Genomic DNA, 13,336 nt, shown 5'->3' with positions numbered 1-13,336 from the left:
TTGTTGCTTTATTATCTGATAGAAGGAAATAAAGAAAGGAAATCTTGTGTCGTAGGTTTGGCTCACTTACAGTTAGTAGTTACAGTAATTCCAAAAGGAACAGAAACTCCCAGCTTTGTCTTAATCAGAATCAGAATCAGAAACTTTATTGTCATTGTCATGAGAACAACGAAATTAAGAATGGTCCCTGATCATTGCATCATCCCTAGCAATATCAAAATATAAATAAAACAATAAAATTCAATAAATAAAATAGATAGAATACTTAAAATACTAATAAGATATAACAGTAAAACATTCACATACATTCCCACACACATGCTTCAGACCGTGCATAGATTAACACAAGAGTGGCGTGATGGACATTTTTTTTGTAGTATTCAGATGTGTTATTGCAGTTGGATAACAGCTGTGTTTGAGTCTATTAGTCCTTGCTCTGATTGCCCTGTACCGTCTGCCTGAGGGCAACAGTTCGAACAGGGAGTGGCCAGGATGTGAGGTGTCTTTTATGATGTTTTGGGCCTTTTTAAAACAGTGGGCGTTGTGTAGAACTTCCAGTGTGGGGAGAGGGCAGCCAGTGATCTTTTGGGCGGTGTTAATGATCCCTTGGAGTGCTTTCCTCTGAGCCCCTGTGCAGCTAGTGTACCAGATGCATATGCAGTAAGTTAGAACACTCTCAATGGTGGCTCTGTAGAAGGACACCAGCAGTCTCTGTGTGATGTTATTCCTCCTGAGAATTCTCAGGAAGTACAGTCTCTGTTGGGCCTTTTTCAGCAGCTCGGAGGTGTTCACACTCCAGGAAAGGTTCTCCTCTATATTGACTCCCAGGAAGCGGAAGCTTGCCACCCTTTCTACACAGTCCCCATTTATGAATAGTGGTTGGATCTCTGCCTTTTTCCTTCTGAAGTCTATTATGAGTTCTTTGGTTTTTGAAGTGTTGAGGAGGAGGTTATTGGCCTTACACCATGACGTCAGCTGCTCCACCTCGTCTCTGTACGTAGACTCGTCTCCCTTGGAAATGAGCCCCACCACTGTGGTGTCATCTGCAAATTTCACAAAGATGTTGCTGTGGTGGCGAGGAGTGCAGTCGTGTGTGTAGAGAGAGTAGAGCAGTGGACTGAGCACACAGCCCTGGGGTGAGCCAGTGCTGAGACTCAGGGCTGAGGATGTGTGATGGCCAACTCTGACTCTCTGTCTACGGCCCGAGAGGAAGCTATTGATCCACATGCAGGTGCTGTATGGAAGCCCCAGGTCTTGTAGCTTGGCCACCAGTTTGTGTGGAAGGATGGTGTTAAAAGCTGAGCAGTAATCCACGAAGAGCATCCGCACATAGCTACCATGCTCTTCCAGGTGAGTTAATGCAGCATGGAGTGCTGTGGCTACAGCGTCTTCCGTGGATCGGTTTGCTCTGTAGGCAAACTGGTGTGGATCCAGGCTGCGGGGCAGGGCTGCTGTGATGTGTCTGTGGACCAGCTTCTCAAAGCATTTCATTACCACTGGGGTGAGTGCCACCGGTCTGTAGTCATTCAGGCCGGTGATGTGGGGCTTCTTAGGCAAGGGGACTATGGTGGAGGACTTCAGGCAGAGTGGGACAGTCGCCTGTGCGAGGGATTTGTTGAAAATCCTGGTGAAGATCCCAGCCAGCTGTCCTGCACAATCCCTCAATATTCGACCTGGCACACCATCAGGACCCGCCGCCTTCCTCGGGTTAACAGCCTGCAGCATGCGCCTCACCTCGTGCTCTTCCAGGGTGAGGGTGGTGCTGCTATGGGTGGCGTGTTGCTGCTGTGGCTCCAATACCTCCGGTACCCTGGTCTCAAAGCGGGCAAAGAAGATATTCAGCTCCTCTGCCAGCTCCAGGTCACCGTCCGCAGCTCCGAGATTGATCTTATAGTTGGTTAGGTGCTGGATGCCTTGCCACACCTGCCGGCTGGTATTACTCTTCAAATGGTCCTCGATCCTCCTCCTATAGTCCCCCTTTGCCTCTCTGATGCCTCTCTTCAGGTTGGATCGGGCTGTGGTGTAGTAATCCCTGTTGCCAGACCTGAACGCAATGTTCCTCTCCTTCAGCAGCTGCCTGACCTCCCGGGTCATCCAGGGCTTTTGGTTGGGATAAGCCCGGATCCGTTTGACTGCTGTAACAGTGTCTATGCAGTGTTTTATATAGCAGAGGACACCGTCTGTGAACATTTCCAAGTCCTGATGTTCAAAGATATCCCAGTTAGTCCTGTCAAAACAGTCCTGCAGCTGCTGAGAGGCACCCTCTGGCCATATGGTAATATTCTTTGTGATGGTAAGAGCAGTTTTCTTGAGGGGGGCATATGCAGGGATTAGAAACAGTGACAAGTGGTCAGACTGACCCAGATGTGGCAAAGGTCTGGCCCTGTAGCCCATTTTAATGTTGGAATAAACTTTGTCCAGAATCTTGTCACCCCTAGTGGCACACTTGACGTGCTGGTGGAATTTGGGGATTGTAAGAGTAACAGTCTGGTATTCGCCATGCCGCCACAGTTGATAATGTTGTTTCATAACAGACGGGTTGCTGGGAAAATACTCTGGAATTGCTGTAGCTAACAAAAGGCCAAAAAAAGCCTTCAGGACTTGAGAAACTTGATAATGTAGACAGACTAATTGTCAGCTGATGACACAGAGTTGGGAGCAATGTTATGTCTCCTTTTATTTTTACGCATTTTAGTCACCTTTAGAGTGTTTTTTGTTACTGTATTCGTGTTGCAGGAATCGACTCATACAGTGCCCTCAGTGTGCTTTCGTTTGTTTTGAAATGCAAGAGAAACTGACAGGAGCAATTGTCTTTATTTCCTTTTAAATCAGGTCATACAGTGTGTTTCAGTCCCCGTGTTACACAGCTGTGGATGTTAATGTGGTGCTCTTGTGTTTCAGACTATCACATCAAGGACTCGTCTTTCACTGTCTGACCTGTATGATAGTTTGCAAACTGGGCAGCTTTGATCTAACAAAGAAATCATTCTGAATGACAATGCTTCAGTCAGCAGCGGTCACGCAGGGTCATTACTGCTGGATTGATCTTAAGAACTGAACAGAAACATGAGCGCTTTGTTTGAAAAAATAGGGTGAGAAGTGCCTCTGATTGACCTGATAAGTATGAATGTTAGACTTTGATCTCTTGCGTGCACACGGTGCCATTTCATTCGTGACATCAGCTCTAGCTAATAGATCACTAATCACTATATATCCTTTATATCTTATTAAAAAACAGACATCTTACTGTAGATTTGAGTTGTAATTCCTCTCTGGATAATGAATTATTTGATTAATTCTAGTAAAATTATTTTTCCTGGCAGATCAGCCAAATATATTAAAATTTAAGTTCCTTTAATCTGAGGATTTTTCAATGGCTTTGCCTTTTGACCTATTAGTGCGCAATAAGGACGCTGATATTTTGTTAAGTGAATAATCAAGGAAGCGATTGATAGATTCACTGATAAAAAAAATAATCGTTAGTCATTCTCCAGTGGAAATTGGCTATTTTAGCTATCAGTACGTTTCAGACTAATTGTTAGCATTTGTGGCTTCTTAAGATTATTTGTAAAAAGTCCCAGTAATGGTGTATCTGGACCTATTAGATCTATTAGCTGCTGAAACTAGCTCATTTTTCTGTGTGAATACTTTAGATGATTCATGTCTTTTGTAGAATTACAGTAATTATGTTAGCTGTTAAGAGTCCATTATGAATTCCCCATATAGTGTGGGAGGTGCCAAAACCTGAGAAGGGTGAGGAGGCGTGTTCGTGTGCTGGAAAGACAAAGGACTTCCCCTAATGCCTGGAGGAGGAGATTTCTGCAGAGCAGACACACACACACACACACACCTTTATGATTGTGATTGTGTGACCTTTGGTCTTCAGTACACAGTACCTGAAGGCTTAGGCAGACAGAGTGAGACTTATGCAAGAGAAGAAAGTGTGATGCTTCTCTCCGCTTGCACTGTTGTCAGGACTGTGCTTTCCTGGAAGTGCCTCTGCTTTTCTGATTACTCTGGACCCTTTTTTCCCCCAAATCGGGGGTCTTATTTATTTAATTTAATTTTTTTTCCTGTGGAAAATGGTTCGCTTTGTCCGTCTTACATCCTGGCGCAGCTGGGACCTACTGAATGTGCACACGGAGATTCCTGAACCACCGACACCAACATTAACTGAGAGTCAGGTGAGAGGCCTGTTGATTGGTCAAAGTGCAGTGGAAGATATGAGTATTTTTACTGCTTTTCTTTGTCTAAAAAAATTATGTTTTTGTTTTTTAGCTGCAGTGAACAAATAATCGAGTCATTTTTTTAATCAAATGATTGCTTTTTTTAAAAATGGCAAATATTTGGCACATGTGTGTTGACTAACGTGGAGTTTCTCTCAGCTTTAATTTCCTGGTTAAGCACACGTTATGTGTGTTTTACTGCTTAAGCTGGTGTGTATTCAAGCTTTGAGGTGTGCACACTTTTTCCCATCGTTAATCAACTTTCCTGATCAAGGGAAGTTGTTATCAGTTGCATAAAGGTAGTTGAAGGGGCACAGTGAGTAATGGGGGGGGGGGGCACTACTTTTCTCTTTGTCACCACTTACTTCAATACAATCCCTTCCCATTTTATGATTGTTCTTCTTTACAGGCCAAGGTTGATGCTACAAACTACAGTGATAAGATAAGGCTGTGTGGGCAAGCTCGGTGCTTGATATCATTAACCTGACTGGCCCCAACTAGACCTGCTGAACAAGTCTGTTCCCAAATTGTGTTGCTTTATAACAGAGACCGCTCAGGTCAGGTTTACACAGTAGGCCCGAGGAAAAGCTTGTAAACATAATTAGTTGGGCAGAAATGAGTTGAGCGGCTTAATGTTTGCCACCAGATCCTCATTATGCCACCAAAACATAGGATCATAGAATATGTCTGTGTTGTCTGGTACCAGGATGGTGCTATTGGATCCTTTGAGTCCTATTAGTAGCAGGTTATGGCTGGGGTCTGTAGAGTTTGGGAACCAAACCAGCACCAGGTTTTGCAGTATGGCAGGGTGTGTAGCTGTGCTTGTTGGGGAGTGTCATCAAACCATTGTGTGTGCCAGGATTCAAAGTAATCCAGAAAAAACATTGTGTTGCAGGCGTTGTAACAAGAAGACCTATGTTAGTTGGTTTTATTATTGTGACTCATCTATATTTGGTCTGACTGAAGAACTAATGGGCAGTGTAATTACTAAGATAAATATAATTTCTTTGACTGTAATGTTTAGAGTTGTTACCAACTGTTGTATAGTTCTTGTAGTCAAGATCTATTGTTATGCTAATTATAATAATCTGATTAGATTTATTCAGTATGCCAAAGTGCCAATTACAACTTTTGTTTGATCTTCAGCCCAAAACCCAAATATCCTGAGATACTGACAAAAAAATAGCTAATGTAAACTCACACAACCCCAACAATCTCTGGACTTAATTCTCTCGTAATCTACTTTATCTAGAAAGTTCTGAGCCTTTTCTTTTTGAGAAGCTGTGCGCCCGCTCGAGCTTATCTGCTTGGCATAAGCAGCATTTTGAATGTGCTAAAACAAGCAAGTAAACAAGGGGAATTTCTTTCCTTGTTTTGACTCCGTTGCCTGGCATTGTTTAAGGATCTCTAAAGCAAAACAGCGATTAAAGATGGCAAAGAATAATGGCTTTGCGTCCAAATAAGAGTAAAAAAAGAAGTATCCAAACTGCAATTTGGTTGCACTACAAGCAGGGCTAATCGGGGGGTGAATCCTTTGGGGGAGGGAAGAAAACCAAAGTGTGCCTGATTCACAAGCAGGGAGTTGATAGTTTATTTGTACTTCAGAGCAGCCTGTTGAGACTAAAGACCATTTGGCATCACCACAAGTACCAGGATGCTTGTTCAAACCAGGGAGCTCCCTGAAAGCTGCCGCAAAAGCTCCACCTCCTAATATTCAGATCAGCCTCCTCTGGTGCCTCCTCTTTCCTGCCCAACACAATGAGGCAGGATCCTCCTGGTTGCTATGACTTCTGGCCAGTGCGTGTGTGAAATGCAAGCAGGCTGGGCGCCTCAGTGAGTAGGTTCACCGCTGACTGTCGGAACAGCAGGGCAGGACACAGATACGTCCCGGCTCAAAGAGAAGCTGCGATCGGACTCTGCAGGACGCGGCGGGTAACCCGGATCCTGTCAGCTGGAATAGGCGTTTGCAGACTTATTGAAGTTCAAGTTCTGATGATGAAATAACGTGGGAGTGTTGTAGCTGTCATTCGACTTCTTTGACTGACTTTGCATCGGCTGAACTGAACAACGAGGACGACGTGGATGTGTGTTTCACAGTGGAAGTGGAAAGAGAGGAGGCGAGAGGTTGACAGAGAGCAGCAGCTGGCTCCAGAATGGGCTGCGATCCATGAATCCAATTGAAGGATTAGGATGGTTTTTGTTACTTTTGACATGCCGCTGGCTTCAATGGTGAGCACTGTTAATATGGTGGGAAACTGCTGATGGCATTTATCCCTTGGTGGTTATAATTACAACTTCCTGGCCTTGAGGCTGAAAGTGGTTTCCTCAAAAACAGGTTTTTAAACTGTTCACGGTGTTCATTTCTGATCCAAAGTTTCCTTCATGTATGCCATCTGATATGTAGAAATACTTTAGCTGCTTTTCTTTGCCATTATTACAGCCTCCTTTAAATGTATAAAACCCTGTTCTTTGATTGCCTCGTACAGCAAAGTCAGACAAATGAATCAGGTTTCAGTTTGACCAGTCGTGCGCTCTCAGTAGCACAGGGTTCAGATTTTCCCTGTTTGACCATGGGGACTCGGCACTTCCTACCACCTGTGTCCTTGACCAGTTGGACCAACAAAAAGTCCCTAAATGGCTCCATGCTCGTTTCCCTTTCAACTAAAGCGCCTCCAAATTTGTCCCTTTCCCCTCTTTCACTTTAGTTTTTGTTTTAAAGCCAAGATGTCACTCTGCAGTTAGGTCACTGCTCTCTTTGGTAATAACTCCTGAAAGATGAAAGGACTAAAAATTTAGATTTACTTACTCATTATGCAACCCTGTATAGGACACTTATGCACCTTCATTGTAGTTAAGTGGTACCATTAAGGCCCTCCTGAAATGAGTCTTCACAATGCAACATTTCAGCCAGAGTTTTTCATTTTTTAGCTTCAGTTTACATTCCATTGTGTAACATATACATGCTAGAAACGTTTATGGTGACAGGCAGTTATCATTACTTTATCTTGAAAACCGTTTACATTTTACAAGTAATCAAGGCTTTTTATCTAGTCTTCTTGTTCCTGCAGTTTCCCCTAAAGTAAAAGTCAAGTGCAGTCTTAGTTTGCTTTAATCTGTGGTACATTTTATAATTTGATAGTCCTCAAATTATATGTCAGTTATTTGTAATAGTAAACTTTAGGCTGTGATGAATTAAAACTGGCTGTTTACTATTTTGTGAAATTTCACGAGTCAGACAGTTTTGGACCAGAAGAATTGGAAAGTGCATCTGTGATATCCATCAGTGCAGCAGCTTGGTGTTTTTACCACATTGTGTTTGTGTAGGCTTGTTTGTGTTTCTGGGGGGGTGATGAGTAAAAGAATTTCACTGGAATGGACGGCGAGTTTCAGAAATGGTGTCAGTGTCCAGGAATGTGAGTTCCTTTTGCTGTGTTTGAAGTGTGGCAGGGTGTCGATGTCCTGCCTCTTGCTGACTCCTGACCAGCAGATTCTTCAGCATTGACACTCCGACGACAAAAACAACTGCTTCCTCAGATACTGAGGTGGCCCCTGTTTGTTTGCTTTGCTGCTGCTCGTAAAGTGTACAGAGATTGCATGAGCGAGGGCGCACGCCAGGGCCTGCTGACAGGGTAACAATGGACAGGGAACAATGGCCAGACTCGGCCGTCTGTTCTTTTGGAACAACCTCCCGCCTGCTCCTTGTGATGCAGTGAACATACACAGCGAGGAAGTGGCAGTCCTTCCCTCTCCTGTTTGTGTCCAGGCATTTGGATAGTTTTAACGGTCCTGTTGATGTCATCCCTGGCTCAGAATTCCCCTTTCAGATTTCCTGTTTGTCCTATCATTTCGTCATTGTCTCTTTCGATGCGTCTGGCTGGAAACAGTTATAATTCCCCTCATTCACTCATTGGATCTTTTTTTCCCCTCCTATTACGGTCTATCATGTAACTGATTTTTGTCTGTTCTCTCTGTCTCGCAGGGTCAGGCCCGACGGAGGAAGAACATAACAGAGTTTCTGGGTGAGGCGAATATCCCAACCCCAGATGCTCTGGGACAGATCGGTGGCTCTCTACCTGCTGTAGGGGCTGGGCCCGACAGCTGGAAGAACCGTGCTGCCAGCCGCTTCAGTGGCTTCTTCAGTTCCAACGCTGGAGCGGGGTCTTTTGGCAAGGTAATGCCGACAGGGTTGCGATCACATGATCACAGAAGCGAGTGCAATCTCGTTCCAAGTGAAAGTGCTGCACTTTCTTTTGGCTATAAAGGGCTGTAGGAGGCAGGCTTGTTGCCCAGACGATGTCTGAGATTAAGAAAACATTAAAAAAACAAACAGAACAGTAGCAAGCAGCAGTGGGAGGGGGTCAGAAGGCCATATCCCCCTTGAGCCCTGGTGAAGTCATTTCCTTTCAAAGTTCTCCTGACTTGTTGGCTCACATACTTTCCACCCAGCAGCTCTGGAAATGAGTAGGTAGAGGAAAAGCCTTCTGTTAGCACTCAGTTTTATCCACTCTTATCTTGATTTTTAAAACACTATCCTTTCTGGAAATTTCCTACTTTTAACTTTTTATCACATGGCTGATAAACAAGTTTATTATAAGGAATGGAAAATAGGGAAGGCGTAAACCTGGCTCTGTTTAAAAGGAACGCCGTCTGCCTTTCAGCTCTCGTTAAAGATCGCAAGGTTAACCTAAGCAAAGGCTTTCTCTTTCTGGATCAGAGGTTTTTGAAAATGATAATCAACTTTGATTCTAATGAAGGACAGGCACGCGCCCACACACAAACATGCCTTCCATTGTATTTCATCCCCTGAGGTCACATCCTTAACAGTGGCAGATGTCAAATGGAGACAGTTTCTGTCAGTCACCTGTCATTGCTGGGCCCATCCCTTTTCAATTTATTTGTTCCCCTTAAATCCCCTCAGGGCCAGAGATCCTGCACCTGGGTCTGGACCTTTGGCATCCTCCATATTGTAGGGTTAAACAACATTGAGCTGCTTTCACACCAAACTTTAGCGAGAAGTCCTAACTTTGGATCTTTTTTCCCCCCATACATTTCTGACTTTTTGTTGACTGTTTTCAAGAAGCACAATCCTCCCGCTCCGTTTCTTTCCACTGTTTTGTAGCACTCACCCCACTCCCCGTCTCCTATTGTTAAGATGGTCTCAATGCACGGAGCTCATTTTCATAACTACATAAGGCCTGCCAGCTTGAACAAAGACCTGAATAGCGGCCTAGGCGCCAGCAAGGACGGGATTGTGTATGCTTATAATACACAGACCCCTCTCTACTTACAGTTTGAATGTAACAATAAACACACAAATGGACAGTTACTTTTGCGTCTCTTCATGTTTCTGTTCAAAATAGTCACATCTGTTTTTGAAATTGTTTTTTATCTGATCGCAGGAGGTGGATCGACTGGAGCAGCTCCAGAGCAAACTCCAGACCTACTCATTGTTTGGATTGCCAAAGGTGCCACGACAGCTCTCCTTCCACCAGGACTCCTGGGAGGAGGAGGAGGAGGAGATCGACCTATCCCTAGAGGACAGCTGGCAAACGCTACTGGACAACTCAGAGGTACAGTGCAGATAAGCAAACCACACAAACGCACCCACTTTTGTCTTGTCGTGTATGCGCAGACATAATGGAAAAAAATCAGTTTCCTACTAGAATCAATGCAGATATTTGTAACTTCCAGTGGTGTAATGCTGAACCACGAATGGTTTGGCATTACAATTTCCTCATTCATGACATTACTTGCATGCATGCTGGTTTCTGGTGTGTGCACAATTCTTACTTCCTTATATCTATCTTTCTCATTCTTACACTCAACCTGATGCCTCTTTTCCTGAAATACTGGTTATAATGCACTTCGCTGTTATGTTACCACAAGGAACTGAATTTCTGTGCCGCACATCTCATGCCGTCGCCGAGTTGTTGCACATGGTAACGAGTTAACGAGTCCACGATCAATCAGCAGGGCTAGCGGTTATTGCTCAACACATACTGTCTTTCATACTGTAAATGTACTTCTGATGGTTAGTTACACCGAACACATTACTGTCTTGATTGCTGAAACACAATAATGTTGGTGATGTGAGTTACGGTAAAAAAATATGAGAACATCACAAGGAAACAACTGTTGTTTTTGTTGCGTTGGGTGACAGATTTCCTGTGGAACTTTTAAGACAATAAGCAACCGTCGCGACTGACGTATGGATACAATTTACATTATAGCATGAAATCATAAGGAAGTATGCAGAAATAATAAAGATGTGTTTAATTAAAGAGTAAAGCGGAAAAATGGTTTGTTAGGCTCACACCATGTTGTACCACTTATCCTTATTCTAAGCAATCAGTAACTTGATTTGTTTTGAAAGTGAACATTTAGTTAATTGTTCATTTATTAATAACTAAAAGTTCTTGGAACTGTCCTTTAAGTCCTTTCATTTCTTACTTTTTTGTATATGTAAACAGTTTCTGAGGAAATATTGTTGGGGAGTTTTAGTATTTAGCTTAAATGTCTGATGTAATCGTTGTACTCCAAACTCTGACATGGGAATGAGGTGCGATTAAAATGTCTAATCTAAAGGAAGTTTACGCTAATATTGTAACAGTTGAGAGGAACGTATAAATATTGTGTATGTTTATGAATAAAATCTGTGTGTGCGCAGACACTGACAAGACGCCAGTTCCACCAGCAGGAAGCAATATGGGAGCTGCTGCACACAGAGGCTACCTACATAAAGAAACTCCGAGTCATCACTGATGTAAGTGCAAAGAATGCTTTTGTTGTCTGTTCACGCATATATAAATTGCATACTGTGTAAGATGAAGAGGGTTGTGTAGTGTAAAAGATAAGACATACAATGAAGCTCTTTTTCATTAGACATTGACAAAGTGTGGGGCCTATATCGCTGTCTAATAAACAAGGAGTTTAAGTTTAGACGTAACTGCAGTGCCTTACATCAGATTACTGTCGTAATATTCAGGGCTTACGCTCTTTTTATGTCTCCCTTCTTGCAGTTGTTCCTGTGTGGGCTGCTGAACCTGCAGGAGAGCGGCCTGCTGACGGAGGTGGAACCCGCCAAGTTGTTCAGCAATATTCAGGAGATCGTCCGCCTCCACACCTCCCTTTGGACCCAGGTCATGCTGCCTGCCCTGAAGAAGGCTAGGCAAGCCCGGGCTCTGCTCGACCCCACTGACCTTCACCATGGTTTCAGAACGGTTAGTTTCAGACTCCACAGATGCAACAAAAGAGAATCCAAACCCTGCATGCACCCCCAGACAACAAAAAAGAAAGACATCTAGTTAATTTAAATAGTATAGAAACTTTATCTTGGTTTAAAGCATTGAGTGCATCTTTCCAAAGTCAAAAAATCCAGGGTTTTATATTTAATAAATAATGTAATTACCATGTAACTACATGTTCAATATAAAAGTGTGACTGATTATGTAACTATGACTCATATAAAGGTTTAGGTGTTTTATCAATTCATCTGATTAGTTGGGTTAAAGGTACACTGCACTGGATGCCAGTAAACATAAAATCTTGCTGTTTCACAATTTTTAAGCATAAATAGGATAAGAAACGTGAATTAGCAGCTAGTACGTCTTTGTTTTCCTGATGACAGAAGTAAATATGACGCATGTCTTTGTTTCTGTGTGTGGGTTCAGTTTGGCACCATGTTCAAGCCCTACATCCGTTATTGCATGGAGGAGGAGGGTTGCATGGAGTACATGCGCACGCTTCTCAGGGACAATGAGCTCTTCAGGACCTACGTCACGGTAAGGTTTCTCTTACCATTACGATAATCCCAGATGCTCTCTGCCCAAAAACTCATCCTTGGCTTTTCTCCTCATTTCTGATGCCTGACTTCCTGCTTTTGTCTGACTCAATTCAGTGGGCAGAGACCAATAAGCAGTGTAACCGTCTGAAGCTGGCCGACATGTTGGCAAAGCCTCACCAGAGACTGACCAAATACCCGCTCCTACTGAAGATTCTTCTCAAGAAGACAGATGAACCAGCAACCCGTGACATTGTCAGCAGCATGGTAAGAACTTGGAAAGCATTTAGAAAGTGCTGTTTTTCTCATTTACACTAAAGTATATGCTTTGACTGCTTGTCACCCTGCCTGAGGTCTGAATGCAAATGTATGTTTGTCATTGTTTTCCAATTAAGGTTGCCACAGTAGAGGGCTTTATCAACAGCGTAGACTCCCAGATGCGACAGCGTCAAGAACAACAGAAGCTCGCCACCATCTCTGCCCGTATAGACTGCTATGAGGCTGTAGAGGGGAGCAGTGAAGAAGTGGAGAAGGTAAGAAACACTTTACAATACCCCAGTGCCCTAAAATTAGACTTCATGTCAAACTCTGCTTCATGCCTTTATCTTTCCCCCCTCAGATCCTCAAGGAGTACAACCACTTTGACCTCATGGCTCCCATGAGAGATGTATCTCCGGAAGAGACTCGACAGCTGCATCTCGAGGGCGCGCTGAGGATGAAGGAGGGCAAAGACAGTAGGGTAAGATTGACTGCTTGGAAACACACGATGAGCTCTTCCTTTGCGGTTACGTAAAATCTCACAAAAACTGCAGATGTGTAAAACATTACAAGAGTTACCATAACTGAAATGAGTTTACTGTCCCCACAGATGGAGGTCTATTGTTTTCTGTTCACCGACCTGCTGCTAATTACTAAGCCGGTGAAAAGAGTGGAGAAAGTCAAAATTATCCGTCAGCCTCTCCTTATTCACAACGTCATCTGTAAGGAACTCAAAGACCCAGGTGAGTGCTCAAATACTGACTTTAACTCCTGAATAATATATATTTTTTGTTTTAATAAAGCAGAAAATCCAGGAAATTCTCACCTTTTGAGAAGCTATTTAATTATATAGGTGACTTTTCAATCCACAGAGTACTAAATTTTTCACGTTTTATGTCTCCTACAGGCTCTTTCATCCTCATCTACCTCAATGAATTCAAGAGTGCAGTGGCAGCGTACACTTTCCAAGCCAACAGCGCCACCCAGGGGCGAAGTTGGATAGATGCAATCTGCAATGTCCAGGTAGGATAGCAATGTTTTATTATAGAAAAAATATCGGACAGCATCCAGA

At 43.4% G+C, this 13,336-nt stretch overlaps 1 protein-coding gene across 1 annotated transcript in view; it reads left to right on the top strand.

Moving 5' to 3' along the window:
* Positions 1-13,336, top strand: part of plekhg5b (pleckstrin homology domain containing, family G (with RhoGef domain) member 5b) — a 64,846-nt gene that overhangs the window by 48,553 nt on the left and 2,957 nt on the right. The window contains exons 9-18 of the mRNA XM_085344525.1: positions 8,206-8,397; positions 9,626-9,796; positions 10,894-10,989; positions 11,246-11,446; positions 11,897-12,007; positions 12,124-12,273; positions 12,402-12,539; positions 12,626-12,745; positions 12,875-13,007; positions 13,172-13,287. Coding sequence (XP_085200651.1) covers positions 8,206-8,397; positions 9,626-9,796; positions 10,894-10,989; positions 11,246-11,446; positions 11,897-12,007; positions 12,124-12,273; positions 12,402-12,539; positions 12,626-12,745; positions 12,875-13,007; positions 13,172-13,287 — 1,428 coding nt within the window. The remainder of the gene's footprint in view (positions 1-8,205; positions 8,398-9,625; positions 9,797-10,893; positions 10,990-11,245; positions 11,447-11,896; positions 12,008-12,123; positions 12,274-12,401; positions 12,540-12,625; positions 12,746-12,874; positions 13,008-13,171; positions 13,288-13,336) is intronic.

Source organism: Diplotaxodon limnothrissa, linkage group LG20, assembly GCF_057381915.1.
Source record: "Diplotaxodon limnothrissa isolate DT_005_m linkage group LG20, D_limnothrissa_male_GT1.1, whole genome shotgun sequence".
NCBI classification, from domain to species: Eukaryota; Metazoa; Chordata; class Actinopteri; order Cichliformes; family Cichlidae; genus Diplotaxodon; species Diplotaxodon limnothrissa.
The sequence above is the reverse complement of the archived record's forward strand: the minus strand, read 5'-3'. Positions and strand labels throughout refer to the sequence as shown.